Here is a 22,560-nt window from a genome sequence, read left to right on the forward strand (position 1 = left end):
GGAGGGAAGAAAGGAGGTAGAAGAGAGGTAGAAGAAAGAGGTGTATGGAGAGCAGAAGAGCTAATAATGGGTTTTTATCTTTCTGGGCGTTGATGACAAGAGGAACTGATGTAATTACTACTTAATACAATAGGATATTGGCTATGTAATAGTATACATGTGATTGTATGTTATGAAAATGGAAAATAAAAAAGTATATTTCAAAAAAAAAAAGAAAGAAAAATAATGCCAAAAGATGGAAAAATGCTCCTAATAGTTGATTTTATCTTAGCCAAGCTTTTTATAATTTGATCTTTAACTATCATATTTTAAGGAAGGATGGCTAAAAAAAAATCTGAATTGATAAATCACATTCATTATAACTGGTAGTTGTGAATACGTGGTACATTCTTTGTATTTTCTCATGTGTCCTGCAAATAGAAGGAGTTGGATTGCCGGCTTCAAGAAGGACTGATCCACAGGACTGACCCTTCCTCTCTTCTTTTCTTGTCTGCTGTTTTCTTAACAAATTCCTAGGGTTTATCTTATAAAAAAAGAATAATACATAACTAATACAATAACGCATCCATGGTAGAAATAATCAATACCATTATTAATTGAAACGATACTTTATTAAGTACAGGACATGGTTGCTTAATTACAGCCCCAGGGACTGCAGGGATAGCTGTTGCTAAGCAATGCGATTGTAAAGTCCAGTGTCACTTGACCAGGTGGTTTAGCAGTAGCATTCCCAGCAGTCCCCAATGCTGTCCCTATTAAGAGAGTGGGTAAGTGGTTACCAATTGGTCTCCGGACGCAATTCAAGGTGTTGGTTATCACCTTTAAAGCCCTACATGGCTTACGGCCAGCGTACCTTCATGACCGCCTACTGCCACATACCTCCCAGCGGCCAGTAAGATCCCACAGATTGGGCCTCCTTCGGATGCCGTCAGCCAGACTGTCGGCTGGCGGGCCCCCGGAGGAGAGCCTTCTCTGTGGCTGCTCCGACTCTTTGGAACCAGCTACCCCCAGAGATCCGGACCATGCCCACTCTCATGGCCTTCAGGAAAGCTGTAAAAACTTGGCTGTTCCGGCAGGCCTGGGGCTGTTGACCTCATTGTTGAGGTCCAGCCCCGATTAGAATGAATGTATGTGGTGTTGTGATTTTAAACTGTCTTTTTTTTCTCTTTTTTTTTCTCTCTTTTTTTTTGTAAGCCGCCCGGAGTCCTTCGGAATTGGGCAGCATATAAATTTTGATAATAAATAAATAAATAAATAAATAAATAAATAATAAAAGTGGGAACTTCACGTGACTGAAACTTGCAACTTCCTGCTGGCTTCCAAGAAGCAAATCAATGGAAAACCAGCAAGAAGTTGCAACTTGTGGACACAACAAGCCTTTCGTTAGGCAGCTTGCAAGCAGGCAAGGGATGAATGCTGTGGGCGGGCAGGTGAGAGCTACAGAGTGCAGGTGGGTGCTACAGGCAGGTGCAAGTGCAGACAGCAGGCGCTATGGACAGGTGCAAGTAAAGATAGGTGGTCACAAAGGCAGGGGTGCTATGGACAGTGGGTGCATAATCAGGTGGTGTGGACAGGCGGGATAGCAATAGCAATAGCAGTTAGACTTATATACCGCTTCATAGAGCTTTCAGCCCTCTCTAAGCGGTTTACAGAGTCAGCATATCGCCCCCATAATCTGGGTCCTCATTTTACCCACCTCGGAAGGATGGAAGACTGAGTCAACCTTGAGCCGGTGAGATTTGAACCGCCGAACTGCAGATAGCAGTCAGCTGAAGTGGCCTGCAGTACTGCACTCTAACCACTGCGCCACCTCGGCTCTTCAGCAGTATAGTTTTAGGCTACAGAAAAAAAAGTGGAAGAACATTCTGAAGGCTAGATTGAATCATGGAGATAATTATAGCTTCCCCAGCTCTCCATTTTCCAATAAGGTTTACAGATTTTTAGCAAATTGAGACAGCAAATTGCCCCCACAGTCTGGGTCCTCATTTCACCCACCTCGGAAGGATGGAAGGCTGAGTCAACCTTGAGCCGGTGAGGTTAGAACCGCTGAACTGCAGATAACAGTCAACTGAACCCTAACCACTGCGCCACCTTGGCTCTTATAGTGGGCTGATGGTGCTATGGGCAGGTGCAGGCGGGTGAACACGAATGTAGGCAGGTGGTTGGGCACTACAGAGTATGGGTGGGATTGGGCAGGCAGGCACTGTGGGGCACAAGAACCCCATGCCACCTAATGAGAGAAAGTGGCAGGAATAGCAGGAATTTGTGGGAGAAACCTGGGGCTTCCTGCTGATTTTCCGATAGACTTTGCTTGTGGATAGCTGGCAAAGAAAGTTTTAAATGGTCATGTGACCACAAGATAACGCAACAAGTGTGACTCAGTTGCCAAATGCCTGAATTGATCATGTGACTGAATATAGCAATAGCAATAGCAGTTAGACTTATATACCGCTTCATAGGGCTTTCAGCCCTCTCTGAGTGGTTTACAGAGTCAGAATATTGCTCCCACAGTCTGGGTCCTCATTTCACCCACCTCGGAAGGATGGAAGGCTGAGTCAACCTTGAGCCGGTGAGATTAGAACCACTGAACTGCAGATAACAGTCAGCTGAAGTGGCCTGCAGTACTGCACCCTAACCACTGCGCCACCTCGGCTCTTCTATACAATATCCCTTCTGAAGGGATATTGTGACAACCACAGCTATGAGAATCAGTCATAAGCCCCCACATTCAGTGCCATTGTAACTTCAAATGATCGCTGAACAAATGGTCGCTAAGTGAGGATTGCCAGTAAAGTAATATCAAAATATTTTTTTCCCCCCAACTCAGACACCAGACAGGAAATGGCTTATTTTTGATGGACCGGTGGATGCTGTATGGATTGAGAATATGAATACTGTGCTAGACGATAACAAGAAACTCTGTTTGATGAGTGGCGAGATCATCCAGATGTCACAGCAAATGAGCCTCATTTTTGAACCGATGGATTTAGAAGTTGCGTCTCCTGCTACTGTAAGATTACAGACTATGAGATGATTTCTTGCTACTGAATGATTATCAGTCATCTTGAAAAAAAGAACTTGAATTAGAGACCTCAAAAATTATGGTTTATCAACCCATTTTCTTTTATTTCATTCAGTTCCGAGGGAGTAAATCTGGAACTGAAATAACACGTCCTTGATTTTTATCTTTAGAATAACAAGTTGGGGCCTCAGGATCGGATGTTTTAGTTCTGGATGGGGTTGCGCTACCTCAGACAATCTGGGTTTTTTTCTAGACTTGCATCTCCTGATCAAAAACAGGTGATAGTTATGACTAGGGAAGCCCTGGCACAATGTTGTGCTCCAGTTGTGCCTTTCCCTGTATCATGATTCCCAAGATTAGTCGCTCAAGCTCTAATTATCTTCCACTTGGATTATTGCAACATTGGGCCTACTTTTGAAGAGTGTTCAGAAGCTACAACTGTTTCAGAATGCAGTAGCATGACAGTTCTGGAGGCCACTTGAGTGGTACATGTGGCACCTCTGTTACACGAACTGTACTGGCAGCCAATTTGCTTCTCAGCCCAATTCAAGGCATGGGCCATTATTATATTTAAAGCCCTTTATAGCATGAGTCACTTTGTGATTTTTTTCTTGTCGTTTATCTTCAATTCGTGCATCTCCAGGTATTGCAATGTCAATGAACCATACTTTTTTCTTTTCAACTATTGTTATGTCAGGTGTGTTGTGGGCCAAGTGCCTGTCAGTCTGGATTCTGAAGTCCCATAAGATCTTGACTTTCTCATTCTCTAAAACCTTCTCAACCTGATGGTCCCAGTGGTTTTTGCTGTACTCAAATCCAAACTTTTGGCACAATTGCCAGTGAATGATCTTAGCAATGTGGTCATGGCGTTGTAGGTAGTCAGTTTGTGAAATTTTGCTGCACCCACTGATCAAGTGGTCGACTATCTCGTCTTTCTCATTACAGAGGCGACATTTGCTGTTGGTGGTAACATGTTGAATTTTTGCCTTCATGTAGTTTGTGGCTAAGGCTTGTTCTTGAGCTGCCAAAATAAAGCCTTCTGTTTCTTTTTTCAGTGCTCCTGATCTTAACCAGTTCCAAGTTAGCTTTTGGTCAATTTTGCCTTCAATACTTTTCAAGTATTGGCTATGCATAGCTTTGTTTTTCCAATTTTCAGCTCGCTTCTAAATTACTTCTTTCTTATATTCAGCTTTTGACTTAGTTGTCTTTAAAAGGCCTCCTTTATTTACTTCCTTGGTTATTGGTTATTGGTTATTGGTTGTTGTTGTTGTTGTTGTTATTATTATTATTATTATTATTAGATGATGGTGTGCTTTTTCCTCTAGGTTTCTAGATGTGGAATGGTCTACATGGAGCCTCATATGCTGGGATGGAAACCTTTGATGTTGTCTTGGTTACATCTAATGCCACCTACAGTCACCACTTTGCATAAAGAATTTATAACAGGGTTATTCGATAGAATTGTCCCACTTTCTGTTGAATTTGTTAGAAAATGTACAAAGGTGTGGTAAAATAGCATTTATTTACTTTTAAAAATATTATTAACAATATATAAAAACATGTTTACACATAAGACATGAATGGTGTATTCACTGCTGTTAATATCGATTCTGTAAAAAAATATTTGTGTATCTATGTGAGTGTGTTAGTTTTTAGGACATAAATGTGTCAGTTCATTTTTTTTGGTCCACATAAAATAAAAATATGTTTTTGCTTCAGTATGGAACTCAAGGCAGAGTCCATGGGGAACTCTGAAATGGTCTTTCATTTGGACATTGTCCAGACCACCATTTGTTTCAGTGTAATAGATACTTCACTCAAATTGTATAAAATGTTGTCTTTTTGTGAAAATGTGGATATTGAGGTGTTTGTTTAGCTATTTATGTGTTACATTTTAAAATATATTTGTGGCAATTTAGCCACAATGGAATGAAGTTTTTAGCCTTTATTCTACAACTACACAAATTAGTCCCTATTCTGCAGTTGGATTTGGTAATTATTATTTCAAGGATATCACATTGGTTGCTAATTTTGTTCTTCCTGTACCTGTTATTACAATCTTATTTCTTGCCCAAAGTTCTAAGTAAGTCTCTAGAAACCAATGTTTTGTTATTTGGCTCTCTGTGGCATTGTTAAAGGTGTGTTACTGTCTAAAGTAAAATCAGTTAAAGTTGTTCCTAAATCAGTAATAGAAGAATGGGTTTCAAATTAAGTCACTTTGTTTTTGTCTTCCTAGGAACTTTCACCAACATCAGACACAAACTTGGTTCGGTCTTTAATGAATCTCATGGACTGCATGATGGATGAGTTTCACAATGAAGCAAAACTTAAAACTGTTACTGACCGTGAAATATTTTCATGGCTTGAGGTGGGCAAGATCTTTTAAATACACTCAATAGTTTGCATGAAGTTCTTTGAACTTTTCAGAGGTGAAAAAAAAATTAAGAGGCCGGAATAAGCATGCCTGTGTGATGTTAAATTCATTTTATTTTTGTATCATCACAAAATCAAAATCTTGGTTTATTGGCAACCAAATCTGGTAGAGTATAATAAATAGAAAATTTCACCTGCTGATAATAAAAAGTAAAATATGAATATAAGAACATAGGAATAATTCTGGATCATATCCAGGTCCACCTTGGTCCACATATTTTACCATGGTCTCCACCTACAGAGTGTTACCAAGCAGGAGATGAAGATAAAGATAGTCCTCTGTTGTGGCCCAGCAGGAGCCGTTGGAGCTGCCACCAGACTCTGACAGCGAGGGGCTCTATGAGTCAGCTTTGGAGGATTTGGAGGACCCTGGATAGGGTTCCGACTCCGAGCAGGGCGCAGAGAAGCTGGTTGGCCACCAGGAGGCGCGTGAGCCTTGGACCAGTGGGGAGGAGACAAGGGAGTGTGATCTGGACGTCAGCAGTGGGGAGGAGCCAAGGGAGTTGTTCCTGGATGCCCGGCACCGGAGAGCTAATAGACGTAAGGAACAGTTGCGCAGTTACAGGAGGTAATTGCACTCAGCTGGTGGTAATTAGGCTCCTCTCAAGACTATAAAAGGAATGCGTGTGCACACACCCCTTTTGCAGGAGTCAATGCATTCACTAATGTTGGAGAACTGTGGTGTTAGCTTGTCTGTGCTGGATTGCTGCCAAGGCTTGTCTGTGCTGGATTGCTGCCAAGGCTTGTCTGTGCTGGATTGCTGCCAAGGCTTGTCTGTGCTGGATTGCTGCCAAGGACCTGTCTGTCTGTTAATAAATTCCATAAAGTATCTTTGGCTCTGCGTGCTTTGGTGTGGGACGAGGGGGGTCAGAATAGTCCTCACTCACTGATTGGGACTGGCAACTCCATCACTAAGTTTAGTATGGGGTTGCCTGTTTTCCCTCCTATGCAACCTCTGACCACTTGGTTGTGTTTTGTAGATTTCCTAAAACTGTAAGCTTGAACCTTGAAATGATGGTATTGTGCGTGTGAATGACTACTTTGAATTTGTTTTTGAATACTTCAGAGCACTTTTGTGTTTGCCCTCACATGGTCTGTTGGAGCCAGCTGTAAAGAAGAAGATCGATTGAAGTTTGACAAGATTGTGCGTGAACTGCTTCAAGGACCGATGACTGATGAGACAAGAGAAAAGTATAAATTGTTGAGTGGGGTTGAGCATTTCCGGGCAAAAATCTTAACTGTTCCCTATCCAGAAGATGGAACAATTTATGAATATCGATTCATCAAAGATGTGAGTGTATTTGTTTTGAACAGAGATTTTCAGAGAGTAACTGATAAAAATCATTTTCAAGATGATTTCTGATCGTTATCTAATTGCTTGTATTGTGAGATTTGGCTCTATACAAATAAAAAAAATAGCTGTGGAAGTAGGACACATTTATTTATTAAGTGCTTGATGCCCTCATTACATTATGATAATAAGCAAGAGAAGTAAGATTTGCCATTTAGATATATTTATACTTATTCTCATCAGGAAGATGTTATCTAAAGTTGTTTTTCAGCTGAAGTCAATATGCTTTTAATCAGATAATTAAAATAGTCCATAACCCTTTTCCATTGAAATCAGTTGAAAGTAATCCAGTGCCTACCAATAGAAAATAATAAATTCCAATCATTCAGCAGCCAAAAAAAAATCTGCAGGACTGGTTACTTAACAGGTGCTGGTTAAAAGTTGGGGGGTGGTGGTGTTAGTTTGTGTCATGAAATTTTGGTTTTATTATGGGGAAGGCAGAACCTGCCCTCCAGAACCTTGCTTTTAAATGTCTATTCAATTTGCAAGTTGTCCAGAGTTGCTGGGGAGTCAAGCAGCCTATAGATAAAACAAATAAGTAAATAAACAAACAAATAAACATACAGAAATTTCACCTTAGCCATTGACGGGGAAAAAACAAGGAAAATCAATTCTTAATTTCTGCAGGGATGATCTCTCCAGACCATATCAGAACCTGATCCTGAATTTTAAATTTAGAGATAATAGCGCACAGTGTACAATACTTGAAAAAAAAAAACACTTTACAATCATTTGCCATTTATTATTAAAGATATAAAAAATAAAGAAATAAACAATGCTGACATAAATACATAGTTTAAAAGTGAACTATAAGCACGAAATGCCTAAGCACTTTGAAATAATGGCTAATGCAGTGAGATATGCATGGTATAATTGGATCACGAAACTGCAGGTTCATATAATTTCCCCCTTCTTACTGCAATGCTTTCTGATTATTATTTTTTATTTTTATTTATTTATTTGTTTATTTGTCAACATGTACAAGGTTACAGGTATTCGTACAGACACGGACATTTTCGCATGAGATTGGTACAAATAGATGGATAAAAATAAGTACAACATTGCCATGAACACATAACACGAGTAATTATTTGGTCCTAAATTTTGAAACAGGGAGCTGGAAGGTGGGAACCATGGATAGAAGCACTTCAGTCAGCTCCATCTATACCAAAGGATATGCTGTTCAATGAAATAATTGTTCCCACCTTGGATACTATACGATACTTTTCATTGATGGACTTATTGACAACACATCAGAAGCCTACCATATTTGTTGGACCCACAGGAACTGGCAAGAGTTCATATATTATAGTACGTATACATGAAACATGCATTATACTTGGTACAAGATATCTACAGTTTCAATTAAAGAAATGGGTTGCTCCAGGAAAGCTGGATCCTTAGTTTCTTAACCTGAACCTTCAAATTCAGATTGGTTGTGTTCAAATGATCCTTCTTTTCTTCCTTCTGTCCTTCCTTCCTTCCTTCCTTCCTTCCTTCCTTCCTTCCTTCCTTCCTTCCCTCCTTCCCTCCTTCCCTCCTTCCCTCCCTCCCTCCCCCTCTCCCCTCTCTCCTTAGTCTCCCATGGAACCTCTTTCAATTCTGGGAAACCCTAGAGCCGTGATGGCTAGCCTTTTGGTTGCTGAGTGCCGAAAGTGTGTGTGGGTGTGAAGCACGCACACATGCACCCATAATGCAATGCACGTGTGACCCCCCCCAGGTGTGCACGACCCCCAGGTGTGCCCCGCACATGTATGTATGCCCTGTTTTCCCCTTATGTATGCGCTTGTGACCCCCGTGCATGTGCGACTCCCATGCATGCATGCATGACCCCCCTCACACGAATCTCCCCCCCACCCGTCCGCACATCATCAAGATGAAGAGCGAGAGGAGGAATTCTGGGAGTTGAAGTCCACAAGTCTTAAAGCTGTCAAGTTTGGACACCCCTGGGGTTTATAGGTGTGAAACATGGTCATAAGCCACTTCTGCAAAGAGGGCCGTGTGCACAAGTAGCTTTTTATAGTCTGGAGAGGAGCCTAATGACCACCAGCTGAGTACAATCACCTCCTGTAATTGCGTAATTGTTCCTGACGCCTAGTAGCTCTTCGATGGCGTGCATCCAGGAACAACTCACTACTGGCCTCTGGCTCACTCTCCCTTGTCTCCTCCTCACTGGTCCAAGGCTCAGGTTCCTCCTGGTGGCTAACCAGCCTCTCTGCACCCTGCTCAGAGTCGGAATCCTGTCCAGGGTCCTCCACATCCTCCAGAGCCGACTCAGAGGGCCCCTCACTGTCGGAGTCTGGTGGCAGCTCCAACGGCTCCTGCTGGGCCACAACAGGCCACTCTGCTTAGTCTGTTCCAGAGGTGGCATTCAGCCAGTTCTGGCAGGTTCTAGAGAACTGGTAGCAGAAATTTTGAGAGTGGGGAGGGAATGGGGATTTTGCAGTATCCTTCTCCTGCCACGCCCACAAAGCCACGCCCACAGAACTGGTAGTAAAAAATTTTTTGGAATCCCACCATTGGTCTGTTCGTGTGATATTCTGGAACTTGCTAATGAGTCCAATAATATTAGGAAACATCAGTGATGCATACAATCTTAATCTATATAAAAAGATATCTTTAGATTTAGAATCCCTTTGGTTTATTTCTGCAGGAAACTCATTAGAGAGACTTGAATGTTAATGACTTTGCGTTTGTTACCCACGCGTCGTTTCTCTAAAGAGAATATCTAGCAAACTTGAAGGGAAAAACCAGCTCATTTGAACGACTTGCAATAAAAACAGCCGACTTCCGTTTGTCTTTTTCTCTGCCGCCACATGGATATGCTCATATGACCCAATCTTACTCTCTTTTTAAAACTTATCTTGACAGGATTTTCTCTTAAATCGCTTAAATAAGGATATCTACAAACCACTGCTCATTAACTTCTCAGCGCAGACGACGGCAGCCCAGACTCAGAACATCATTATGTCTAAGCTTGATAAAAGGAGGAAAGGAGTTTATGGTCCACCCCTAGGAAAGAAAATGGTAACTTTTTAAAAAAGTGAAATGCAACTTCTGGCCCTGTTTATGGCAGGCCCTCTGCATATATTTTTTAAATTGGTATATTTTGAGTGGCAATACATCCCTCGTCAGAACGGTATGCAAATTGCTGCCTTAATTTTTAAACCTTAGCAAAATGGTTATGCAAACTTTCCCAGAGGATTTAAACACGGAAGCAGCAGTTTTTCACTTGTATCTCACATTCACAATGGGTATGGTATTGCTATAGTTTTCATTCCAAGCCTGTCTAGGAATACAAATGAGCCAGTTCTGGTCTCTAGGTGAAGAAGCTGGGCTAGAAACAGGGAGGCTGTGAGTTTTAGTCCCGCCTTAAGACATGAAATGACCTTGCTTGAATGACCTTGGGCCAATGGGCCATTCACACTCTCTCATCCCAACCCACCAATAACAGAATTGCTATTGTGGAACAAACAGGAGAAGGGAATAGTCAGTATGTTTGCTGCCTTGAGTTGTTTATAAAATAATAAAGATGGGATATTCTTTTTTTATTTATTATTTATTTATTAATTAGACTTATATACCGCTTCATAGGGCTTTCAGCCCTCTCTAAGCGGTTTACAATTTTTTTTTAGCAAATTGAGTCAGCAACTTGCCCCCACAGTCCAGGTCCTCATTTCACCCACCTTGGAAGGATGGAAGGCTGAGTCGACCTTGAGCCGGTGAGATTTGAACAGCCGAACTGCAGATCACAGTCACCTAAAGTGGCCTGCAGTACTGCACCCTAACCACTGTGTCACCTCGGCTCTTTTTAAAGATCATAGAAGAAATAACCCATATAGTGCAACTCTAATTGCAACTCTAATTGCAACTCATATTGTTTAAGGTCTTTGGGTGTAACCCGTGGGCCACATACAGAATCGGTGTCCTTTTTGAAAGAGTTTTGTTTTTTTTAAGGTGGTATTTGTGGATGATGTCAATATGCCAGCAAGGGAGGTCTATGGGGCTCAACCTCCAGTGGAGTTACTTCGCCAGTGGTTGGATCACTGGAACTGGTATGACCTGAAAGACTGCACTATGATTAGACTTGTGGACATCCAGATCGTTTGTGCAATGGGGCCGGCAGGTATGCTTTTTAGTTATACTTAGAGAATAGCAAACTCTTTAGAAACTCTAAAGCAGTGGTAGTCAACCTGGTCCCTACCGCCCTCTAGTGGGCGTTCCAGCTTTTATGGTGGGCGGTAGGGGTTTGCTGTAACTCTGCTTTATAAATTTTATAAAGTTACTTTCCTACTTTATAAATCACCATTACTGTGGAATTGGTGGGTGGTTAGAAAATTTTACTATGAGCAGAGCAGTGGTGGGTTTCAAAATTTTTTAGAACCTCTTCTGTAGGTTTGGCCTGCTTTGTGGGAGTGGCTTGCCGGCCATGTGACTGGGGTGGGAGTGGCTTGCCGGCCATGTGACTGGGTGGGAATGGCTTGGTAGTCATGTGACTGGGTGGGCATGGCCAACTTGTAAAATGTGATGAAACTCACTTAACAATGCTCTTGCTTAACAACCAAAATGTTGGCTCAGAAACTCTGGCATTTGAAGCATGCAAGTCTTAAAGCTGTCAAGTTACAAGACCCTTGCACCCCTAATCCTTTAGAAAAAAAAACCCCAGGAGTGTTCACACTTGACAGCTTTAAGACTTGTGGACTTCAACTCCCAGAATTCCTCCTCTCTCTCTTCATCTTGATGATGCGCGGATTGGCCGGGGGAGGGAGCTGGAACCAGTTCTAAACAGCACTGTAGATTTGTGGAACCTCTTCTATAGAAGAGGTTAGAACTGGCAGGAACCCACCCATGGAGCAGAGATACAAAAGTGGGCGTTAGGTATAAAAAGGTTGACTACCCCTGCTCTAAAGTACAAAACATGCTGCTGATGTATTCTTTTAAAATATTCAAATTCAGTCTTTTCTTGTCGTTTATGCATCATACAGTTATACAATTTGCTTGTATAGGGAGGGGCCTCTAAGGCTGAAAATGGCCGTCTCCCTCTGGATCTTTGAGAGGGTCTGTAGAGAGCCTCAGTGCTCTGTTGCAGTTGAGAATAAGAATACTTTATTGTCATTGTACGTATGTACACAGTATACCCATACAACAAAATTCGCATAACACCCAGAGACCAGGCCCAACACACATGACAATCCCCCCCCCCCACACACACCAAAAATTGCAACCCTCACTTGAGCTGAGGGTTGCAAAAACAAGTCCTCTTTTCTCCTGATGTTGCCACCCATGTCCTTTCCTATTGTTGGTTTAGGGGGAAAATGTGCCAGGAGATCTACAATTTAATATGTGGAAATAATGATTCCAGAATTCCTTTTCTGAGATAGAAACACAGAGGCTGATCCCTGTTTTTAATTCCTGTCTCCCCCCCCCCCCAAACACAGAGAAGTAGAGATTCCATTTTTGTTTCAAAGATATGGTTTGGTTAAGAGATCCCATTAACCAGCAGTTCCCAACCTTTTGGGTTTCAGGTACCGGTTCCATGAATAGAGGGATTTTCGTGGACTGAAGGGGGCATGCCTTCGTGTGCTGCCTGCATCCCGCGGATGGGGCTTTGCTTGTTTGCATGGCCCGGTTTCTGGCATGCTACGGACCAGTGCCGGTTCACGGACTGGAGATTGGGGACCCTTGCCATAAACCTTGTCTCAATGTGATTAAAGATGTAGATTTGTCACTGATGAATCCTACCTTTGGCCCAGTGGTCGGTTTCAAAATTTTTCCGAACCTACTCTGTGGGTGTGGCCTCCTTTGTGGGAGTGGCTTGCTGGCCATGTGACCTGGTGGGAGTGGCTTGCCGCCATGTGTTCTCTCTCTCTCTCTCTCTCTCTCTCTCTTTCCTTCCTTTTGTCTCTCTGTCCCTTTTTCCTTTTTTTCTTTCATCTGTCTCTCACTTTTTCTTTCTTTTTTTCTTTATTTATTTCTTTCTCCTTTCTTTCTCTTTCTCTCTCTGTGTGAGTCTCTCTCTCTCTCTCTCTCTCTCTCTCTCTCTGTGTGTGTGTATGTGTGAGTGAGTGGTAGGTTTCAAAAATTTTGGGAACCTCTTCTGTAGGTGTGGCCTGCTTTCCGGGTCCACTGGTGGAACCTCTTCTAATCGGTTCGGTAGATTTGACGAACCGGTTCTACCGAACTGGTGCGAACTGGTAGGAACCCACCTCTGCTTTGGCCAATCCTAAATATTAGCATGGATTGAGAGCCTTTATAAGTAATAGCTGTAGTTCTTTAGCCTGTGCTTATTGATGTAGCAAGACTTTGTATAGGATTGCTGTCACTTTTACTGTATTAGTGTGTAAAAGGCTTACACATTCCTCCTTCCTCAAAATAGATTGTCTTTTGCCGGTGGCTTGTGTATTTGGATTATAGAAGTTGCTCTTAATACGAAGTCTCCTGTGATTGATGCATGGAGAGGCGGAAGAATTCAAATTGGTCACAGATGTGTTTGATAGATTTAAATTGATTGTATGTGCATCAGTGATTTGCTTCCCCTACAGGTGGAGGTCGAAATGCGATCACTCCCCGATACCTGCGACACTTCAACACAATTACCATTAATGAGTTTGATGATGTTTCGATGTATACAATTTTCTCCCGAATATTAGATTGGCATCTTACTATATGGTAGGTGACATTGTTATATTGTGGTATATTGACCTACATAAAAAAAGATAATGATAACCTGCCATAATATCCTTCCTAAACATCATACCATCTAGAAGTGTTATGCTGTAGTATCTGCATTTCCTACCAGCAGTTCTCCAAAGATCCTCTGATAGCATCATAACATGCCAATATACTGTAGTAAATCTTCAAATTAACTATTAAAAGCTGCCCCCCTCCCCAACTGCTTCCCTGAAGCCTTCGGAGCGCAAAAAGCCAGCCCTATGGGAAAACCGGAAGTTCAAGAATGGACTTCTGGTTTGCTTGTAGGGTTGTTTTTTGTCCTCCGGAGCCTCCAGGGAAGCTTCCGGAAGGCCCCTGAATGCTCCGGAGGGCTTAAACCGGCCCTACGAGCAAACCGGAAGTCTGTTCCTGAACTTCCAGTTTGCCCGTAGGGCCGTTTTTTTGTGCACCAGAGGCTTCAGGGAAGCTCCTGAAGCCTCTGGAGGGCCTCTGGGTGGGGGAGGCTGTTTTCGCCCTCCCCAGGCTCCTATAAAGCCTCTGGAGCCTGGGGAGGGTGAAAAAAGCATGCAAAAATGGGGGGTCGTGCCTGTCATGCGCGCATGTGTGCTGGGGTCGCACATTGCATTATGGGTGTGGCACGCCTGTGCACAACCCCCATGTAGTCTCTCCACTTTGGGCACGTGAGCCAAAAAAGATTCACCATTGTTGGACTAGAGTATGAATTTCCCTGAGTAAACAAAGTGGAAGAATAATTAAAGATCAATATTTAAGGATTGGTCTCATAAAATGAATATGGTGTAGTGGCTGACTCTTGATCACTGCTTTTGAGTGATAATTTTTGGTCCTTGATTGTTCGAAGGCCAAGGGTTCTTTAATCAGTCTCATGAATTGTAAAATAATTTGACTTCTCTGTGAAATTCATTCATACCATCCGGAGAACATCTGCACAAGTCTAGAATGTACAAAAAGAATCTGATGAATGTAGGAAAATGTCCAAGTTTCTATTTTTGTGTTGTGTGAGTTGTCCTACTGCTTTCATCTTTTCAATCAACAGTTACAATTTCCCTTCGGAATATGTTCAACTGACTGCACAAATTGTTAATAGCACATTGACCGTATACAAAGACGCTATGGTGAACCTGCTCCCTACACCCACCAAATCACACTATTTGTTCAATTTGCGAGATTTCTCTCGGGTCATTCAAGGGGTTTGTCTCTCACGACCTGAAACAACCGCTTCTACAGGAACCATAAAACGCCTTTGGGTTCATGAGGTAAATTTTCTACTAGCAACTTAATTGAAGGCTGTCTTATATTTGTTTGAAAAATATTTTCTTATATGATAAGGTACTGAATCGTGGTAAACTTTCATATAAGAAAATATACCCACTGCAGTATCCATTTTGTGAATGAATAATATCATCTGCCCTTCTACTGTGGTGATCATGATGGTTGAGAGCAGTGGTGGGTTTCAAAAATTGTTCGAACCTACTCTGTGGGTGTGGCCTCCTTTGTGGGAGTGGCTTGCTGCCCATGTGACTGGATGGGAGTGGCTTGCCGCCCATATGACCGGATATGAAGATGCCGACGACACTTGTCAGAACCACCTTAAATTACCTCACACACAGCACTGGCATGCATAAGAATGTGATGTAAACTTGTTTTTTAAAAGGCACCTTTGGTTTGCAATAAAACAACTTCAACACACGCAATGTTCTGATTGCACCACAAACGCAGTAGTCATCCTTACCTTTCACAGAGGCACTGAATTTTATACATATGAGCATGATAGTGTAGAATAATCACATCCAAGGACCAGTGGTGGGTTTCAAAATTTTTTGGAACCTCTTCTGTAGGTGTGGCCTGCTTTCTGGGTCCACTGGTGGAACCTCTTCTAACCGATTTGGTAGATTTGATGAACCGGTTCTACCGAATAGGTGCGAACTGGTAGGAACCCACCTCTGGTTGAGAGTAAGATACCCTTCCTCATTATGATGCTGGCTGAGGATGTTAGGAATTGCAGGCCCCTCTGGAGAGTATCATGTTGAGGAAAGCTGCTACAGGACTATACTGTGTTCATGCCAAAGTAAAGCCATTGATGACAGAAAATAGCTTTTCCACATGATATTTAGTTATTCTCTTTGATTATGTAGCTTCTGAAGTTTAATATTTTTTCCTGAGAGAATGTATGTTTCTGTGTCATAGAAATTGTAATTAATTATTATAAAAAAAATCACACTAACGTCTTTTATGCAGGTCCTTAGAGTATATTATGATCGCTTGGTAGATAAAGCAGATCAATCGTGGCTGGTTGAATGTATCCGTGAAGTAGTAGCCAAGCATTTGGAAGAAGATTTTAATGAACTTTTCCAAAATCTGGATTTCAATTATGACGGTAGGGTAGAAGAGGATGATTTGCGAAGCTTGATGTTCTGTGATTTTCATGATCCTAGAAGGGAGGATACAAATTATAGGGAAGTCTTGGATGTGGATGAACTGAGAGTTGTTGTCGAGGGCCATCTAGAAGAATATAATAATATGAGCAAAAAGCCAATGCAGCTGGTTTTATTTCGATTTGCTATAGAGCATGTTTGTAGAATTTCACGCATTTTGAAACAGCCCCGTAGCCATGCCCTTCTGGTTGGTGTTGGAGGAAGTGGCCGGCAGTCCCTAACCCGTTTAGCAGCATATATGTCTGACTACACGCCATTCCAGGTTGAAATCTCAAAGAGTTATGGGACCAATGAATGGCATGAGGACCTAAAAGCCATTCTAAGGAGATCTACTGAAGGTGAGATACAAGGTGTTTTCTTATTCACTGACACCCAAATAAAAAGAGAGTCATTTCTAGAAGACATAAACAACTTGTTAAATGCTGGAGAAGTGCCAAACCTCTTTGCAGTTGACGAGAAACAAGAAATCTGTGAAAAGATGCGCTCCATTGATCGCCAGCGGGATAGATCCAAGCAGACTGACGGTAGCCCCATTGCTCTTTTCAACATGTTCATTGATCGTTGCCGGGATCAGCTCCATGTCGTCTTGGCTATGAGTCCCATTGGGGATGCCTTCCGAAATCGTCTCCGGAAGTTTCCAGCTCTTGTTAATTGTTGCACTATTGATTGGTTTCAGGTAAGATTCTGAAGTACAACTGTGAAAAATGCATGAAAACATTGAAGGCAATCCAATTTTACTCAGTTTTATGTAGTTGAGCAGAATCACCTTACTCCTTCCTTGCTGGTGGGGAAATGAGCTGGGAAAACTTGCAATGGGAACAAACAATGATTAGAGTTCCAAATTAGAGGTAAATTGAAACAATGGTTTAAAGCTGGCTTCTATATTCTGCTGTATTTGAAAGCTATTTAAGTATATATCTACCATGTATATAACTTTAAGCTGTGGTTAAGTATGGATTCCTTCTGGCTTGTTTAATCATTTGTAAATATTGGTGTGATAGAACAAATGAAAACACAGGTAGTCCAATTTAGTGACCTTTTGAAGTTACAATGGTACTGAAGAAAATGACTTATGACCATTTTTCACACTTAATGGTCACACTTATGACCACTGCAGCATCCCCATGGTCACTTGAACAAAATTCAGATGCTTGGTAACTGACTCGTATGTATGACGATTGCAGTCATACGATTATGTATGGTAACCTTCTGAGCAGCAAAGACAATGGGGAAACCAGATTCACTTAAAAAACGTATTACTAACTTTACAGCTGCAGTGATTCACTTAACAATTGTGACAAGACAATTGTGGGACAAAACTCACTTAACAAATGTTTCACTTAGCAACAGTGATTTTGGGCTGAATTGTGGTCATAAGTCAAAGACTATCTGTACCAGTGGTGGGATTCAGCCAGTTCGCACCACTCTGGGAGAACCGGTTGTTAACTTTCTGAACAGTTTGGTGAACTGGTTGTTGGAAGAAATCATTAAGGCAGAGAACCACCACTGATCTGTACTGTTTCCTTAACATATGTTTTTACTTAAATTCTGATGTTTTTTCTATGTTCAGAGGTTTCTTTTTAAATGAAACAATTATATAATCCCCTGACTGTATTTTAAAATAGTACATATATTTTTCTTTGTTAGCTAATAGTTTTTGGAGCATAATAATTTGGACTAGGGCTGTTGTTCAAAATTAAATGGATAGATTGCTACCCTGCTCTCTTCCTTTCATGCTGCGGCCTCCCTCACTCTGCAGCTTCTCTTAGGCCAGAAAAAAGCAACCTCAAGAGCTTGAAACGCAGATAAATGTTTGAATAAATACATTTTCAATTTATTTATTCATGATATGAATTTGCTCTTTAAGCTTAGTGACTTTTATCATATATCCATGGTAGCCTATTTTTTTTCCCTATTCAAAAGCACTTAACACTGTTTTTGGTTGTCTCTTTGTTAAGACTGTTACCCTTGTGAGTTTCATAGAATTCCACTAGTATATTTTCAGTGGTGGCTTCTTAAAGGTGGGGAAAAAAGACATGAATGGATTCCTGCCAAGCTTTCTCCAACCACACAAATCCGTTTTTGTTGCCTCTGGAATCTCTCCTACCCCGTGGTGCCCTGGCCACTAAAAATCAACAATATGATATAAACATATTTTCAATGCTTTCTATGGCTTTAACTAAGTAAAAACTATTTAAACGTTCAAACGGCCTGGTTCATTAAACAGAGCCAAGGTGGCGCAGTGGTTAGAGTGCAGTACTGCAGGCTACTTCAGCTGACTGCTAGTTGGGCAGTTCGGCTGTTCAAATCTCATCGGCTCAGGGTTGACTCAGCCTTCCATCCTTCCGAGGTAGGTAAAATGAGGACCCGGATTGTTGGGGGCAATATGCTGACTCTGTAAACCGCTTAGAGAGGGCTGAAAGCCCTATGAAGCGGTATATAAGTCTAACTGCTATTGCTGTGGGCCGCGCCATTTTCTGACAAGGCTACATTTTTCTCCTGCTACTTGCAAATGGTACCTAACTAACTTTTTTCAGCGTGGTCTTTAGCCCATTAGGAAACCTATTCAATAGTTGTTCTCTTCTCTTTTTAACTCTTGAGTATTCTCTATGTAACACTCTTTTTCCATAATAACAGCCATGTGTTTTTCCCCCCCACCCTTTCCTTAAATTCAGTCATGGCCTACAGATGCTTTGCAGGCAGTTGCCACTCGCTCTCTGGGCGATATTGAAATGTCTGAAGAAACCCGAGCTGGCTGCATTGATATGTGTAAAAAGTTTCATACCACAACCATTAGTTTGTCTGAATTGTTCTTTAACGAGCTCCAGCGACACAATTATGTAACACCAACTTCATACCTGGAATTAATTTCCACTTTCCAATCCTTGCTGGAAAAAAAGAGAAAGTAAGTATGATGTAACATTGGTTACCAAAAGTAATCTACTTTTTCTCCCTCCACTGTCTCCCCACCCACCCACCCCAATCTCAGCAGAATCCAACAAGGGATGCATGTAAACAGAAATAATATACAGTTCAGAGATCTCACACACAAGAAAGACAGCTTTCTTCATACCCAAAGCATGATTAAAAACAATGGTTATAATTACTATATTGCAGCTGCTAGAAGATAACATAGCATAAAATATCCGATATTTAAATAGTTCAAGAATAAGAATGCAAATGAGGACTTGCTGGGTTATCTAGATGATAATTATTCCCAAGAAAAACTAAAAAGAAAGTTTTATTGTTATTTTTAAAAGTCTAATAATAGGTATAGATAGATAACTGGCTTATAAACCAATGTCAAATATGGTTCTTCGGAACAAATACAAATACAAAAACTTTCTATTTTCTGTTTCATTTTTATTTGTATTTAAATTAATGAGGTTCTATTGAATTTTATTGAATATTATATTTTCAATAGGCACTTTATAGTCATCTTATCAAGGAGATGGATGGCAAAAATTTAATAATAAAATAATATTTGGGCTTTGGTTCTGGAAGCTTTTCATTTATTTATTGATTAAGTTAACAAGAGCCAAGGTGGTGCAGTGGTTTAATGCAGCGCTGCAGGCTACTTCAGCTGACTGCAGTTCTGCAGTTCGGCTGTTCAAATCTCACCGGCTCAAGGTTGACTCAGCCTTCCATCCTTCTGAGGTGGGTAAAATGAGGACCCGGATTGTTGGGGGCAATATGCTGACTCTGTAAACCGCTTAGAGAGGGCTGAAAGCCCTATGAAGCGGTATATAAGTCTAACTGCTATTGCTATTAACCCCCTTATGTGTGGTTCTTTTCCTTTTTTCAGAGTAGCCTAAAATGCAGAATAAAGTCAATATTATAAAAGAGTGCTGCAAACAATGTATATAAAAAAAGCAAACAAAAATCTCCAGCCCCCAAGCCTTGTACGGATTGCAGTTCAGTTGACACATCAATGCAGGGGCAAAATGCTACCGGTTCGGGCCGGTTTGCCCGAATCAGTAGTAGAAAATGCTACCGCTTCGCCCAAACCGATAGTAAAAAAATGGTACCAGTTCAGGCGAACCAATAGTCAGCTGTGCAACAATCAGCTGTGCCGTGTGATTTATATTTGCTAGAAATCGCGCAGCACAGCTGATTGTTGCACAGCTGATCGTCGGAACTTTTTTCTTACTTTCTTGCCAGTAGTAAAAAAATGCTTTAAAAAGTTTTTAAAAAGTTCTGACGATCAGCTGTGTAACAATCAGCTGTGCCGTGTGATTTATATTTGCTAGAAATCACGCAGCACAGCTGATTGTTGCACAGCTGATCGTCGGAACTTTTTTCTTACTGTCTTGCCAGTAGTAAAAAAATGCTTTAAAAACTTTTTTTAAAGTTCCGACGATCAGCTGTGTGACAATCAGCTGTGCCAGGCGATTTATATTAGTTAGAATGCAGGAAATCCTGCTTTCTAGTGAATCTAAATCGCGGGGCACTGCTGTTCCCCACTCACTGTTCTACTTACCTTTGCAGACTCAGGAAAGGCTTCTTAGCGCCTATGGTGCGCATGCGTTTGAAGCCCGCGTTTGGCGCGCATGCGCACAAATGAACCACTAGCAGACTTCAGAGCACTTTGCCCCTGCACCAATGGCCAGAAACTGTGTCTTGGAACCCTTTTGGAAAGCAGCTGGAGAAGCATCTAATACACTAGGATTTAAGTAAAGCATCTTAGGACTCAAGGAATACGCTATAAATTTACTGGATTGGAAGAGGAATTTGTAGAAGTAGTGCTGAGTAAAGACACAGTTTCTGTGCCGATGGTTGTGCGGGTGGGTGGATGTTTGGGGATGAAATGAATGATACTCTAATGCAATGTCATTCAGATCCTGTCTTCTGATTTATCTCCAGCGAGGTGATGAAACTGAAAAAGAGATACGAAGTGGGCTTGGAGAAACTGGATTCGGCGGCTGCCCAGGTGGCCACCATGCAGGTGGAACTGGAAGCCTTGCAGCCCCAGCTAAAGGTAGCCAGCAAGCAAGTGGATGACATGATGGTTGTTATTGAGAAAGAATCTTTGGAAGTTGCAAAGACGGAGAAGATTGTGAAGGCTGATGAAGAGGTAGCCAATGAACAAGCCATGGCCGCCAAAGCCATCAAAGATGAATGCGATGCAGATCTGGCAGAAGCTTTGCCAATCCTGGAAAGTGCATTAGCCGCTCTGGACACTCTGACCGCACAGGTATGGTCTCTGTTCCAGTGCTGGGTTTCAAATTTTTTTGAACCTACTCTGTGGGTGTGGCCTCCTTTGTGGGAGTGGCTTGCTGGCCATGTGATCTGGTGGGAGTGGCTTGCCGGCCATGTGTTTTCTTTCTCTCTCTCTCTCTCTTTCCTTCCTTTTGTCTCTCTGTCCTTTTTCCTTTTTCCTTTCATTTCTCTCTCACTTTTCTTTCTTTTTTCTTTTTTTCTTTATTTATTTCTTCCTTTCTTTCTCTTTCTCTGTGTGAGTCTGTCTGTCTGTCTGCCTCTCTCTCCCTCTGTGTGTGTGTGTGTGTGTGTGTGTGTGTGTGTGTGTGTCAGTGGTGGGTTTCAAAATTTTTTTGAACCTACTCTGTGGGTGTGGCCTCCTTTGTGGGAGTGGCTTGCCGGCCATGTGATCTGGTGGGAGTGGCTTGCCGGCCATGTGTTCTCTTTCTCTTTCTCTCTCTTTCCTTCCTTTTGTCTCTCTGTCCCTTTTTCCTTTTTTCCTTTCATTTCTCTCTCACTTTTCTTTCTTTTTTCTTTTTTTCTTTATTTATTTCTTCCTTTCTTTCTCTTTCTCTGTGTGAGTCTGTCTGTCTGCCTCTCTCTCTCTCTCTGTCTGTGTGTGTGTGTGTGTGTTTGTGTGTGTATGTGTGTCAATGGTGGATTTCAAATTTTTTTTGAACCTACTCTGTGGGTGTGGCCTCCTTTGTGGGAGTGGCTTGCCGGCCATGTGATCTGGTGGGAGTGGCTTGCTGGCCATGTGTTTTCTTTCTCTCTCTCTCTCTTTCCTTCCTTTTGTCTCTCTGTCCCTTTTTCCTTTTTTTTCTTTCATTTCTCTCTCACTTTTCTTTCTTTTTTTCTTTATTTATTTCTTCCTTTCTTTCTCTTTCTCTGTGTGAGTCTGTCTGTCTGTCTGTCTGCCTCTCTCTCTCTCTCTCTCTCTGTGTGTGTGTGTGTGTGTGTGTGTGTGAGTGGTGGGTTTCAAAATTTTTTGGAACCCCTTCTGTGGGTGTGTCCTGCTTTCCGGGTCCACTGGTGGAACCTCTTCTAACCGGTTCGGTAGATTTGACGAACCGGTTCTACCGAACTGGAGCGAACTGGTAGGAACCCACCTCTGTCTCTGTTTCATTCTTGCTGAATTTCTTCATGCTGGCATGAAGAGGCAGGCATGCTGACTTATTCATATCTTGTGTTTTTGTAGAGAAAGGTCAAGACTGACATAGCATTAATTTGTTACAGCGCTACAGGATTTTGCTTTTGTCCCATTTAAAAGGTGCCCCTCTTCCTTAGAGATAAGACATTGTCCAGTTCAGCATTGTTCCCCTAGAATTATTTGAAAGGTTGAGCAGGTAAGAAACATAAACAGACTTATTCACTTTCAGTTATACTGAAAGAGAGAACGAAATAAGAGACAGAGATAATGTCACTTTGCC

The 22,560-nt window shown here is 41.8% G+C and overlaps 1 protein-coding gene across 1 annotated transcript in view; it reads left to right on the forward strand.

Moving 5' to 3' along the window:
* Positions 1-22,560, forward strand: part of DNAH7 (dynein axonemal heavy chain 7) — a 174,848-nt gene that overhangs the window by 85,277 nt on the left and 67,011 nt on the right. The window contains 12 exon segments of the mRNA XM_032210028.1: positions 2,828-3,010; positions 4,348-4,524; positions 5,259-5,390; positions 6,522-6,746; positions 7,920-8,117; positions 9,678-9,833; positions 10,764-10,932; positions 13,349-13,475; positions 14,533-14,752; positions 15,735-16,607; positions 18,607-18,836; positions 20,795-21,125. Of these exon segments, the coding sequence (XP_032065919.1) occupies positions 2,828-3,010; positions 4,348-4,524; positions 5,259-5,390; positions 6,522-6,746; positions 7,920-8,117; positions 9,678-9,833; positions 10,764-10,932; positions 13,349-13,475; positions 14,533-14,752; positions 15,735-16,607; positions 18,607-18,836; positions 20,795-21,125 (3,021 nt within the window).

This window comes from Thamnophis elegans, chromosome 1 (genome assembly GCF_009769535.1).
Source record: "Thamnophis elegans isolate rThaEle1 chromosome 1, rThaEle1.pri, whole genome shotgun sequence".
Lineage (NCBI taxonomy): Eukaryota > Metazoa > Chordata > Lepidosauria > Squamata > Colubridae > Thamnophis > Thamnophis elegans.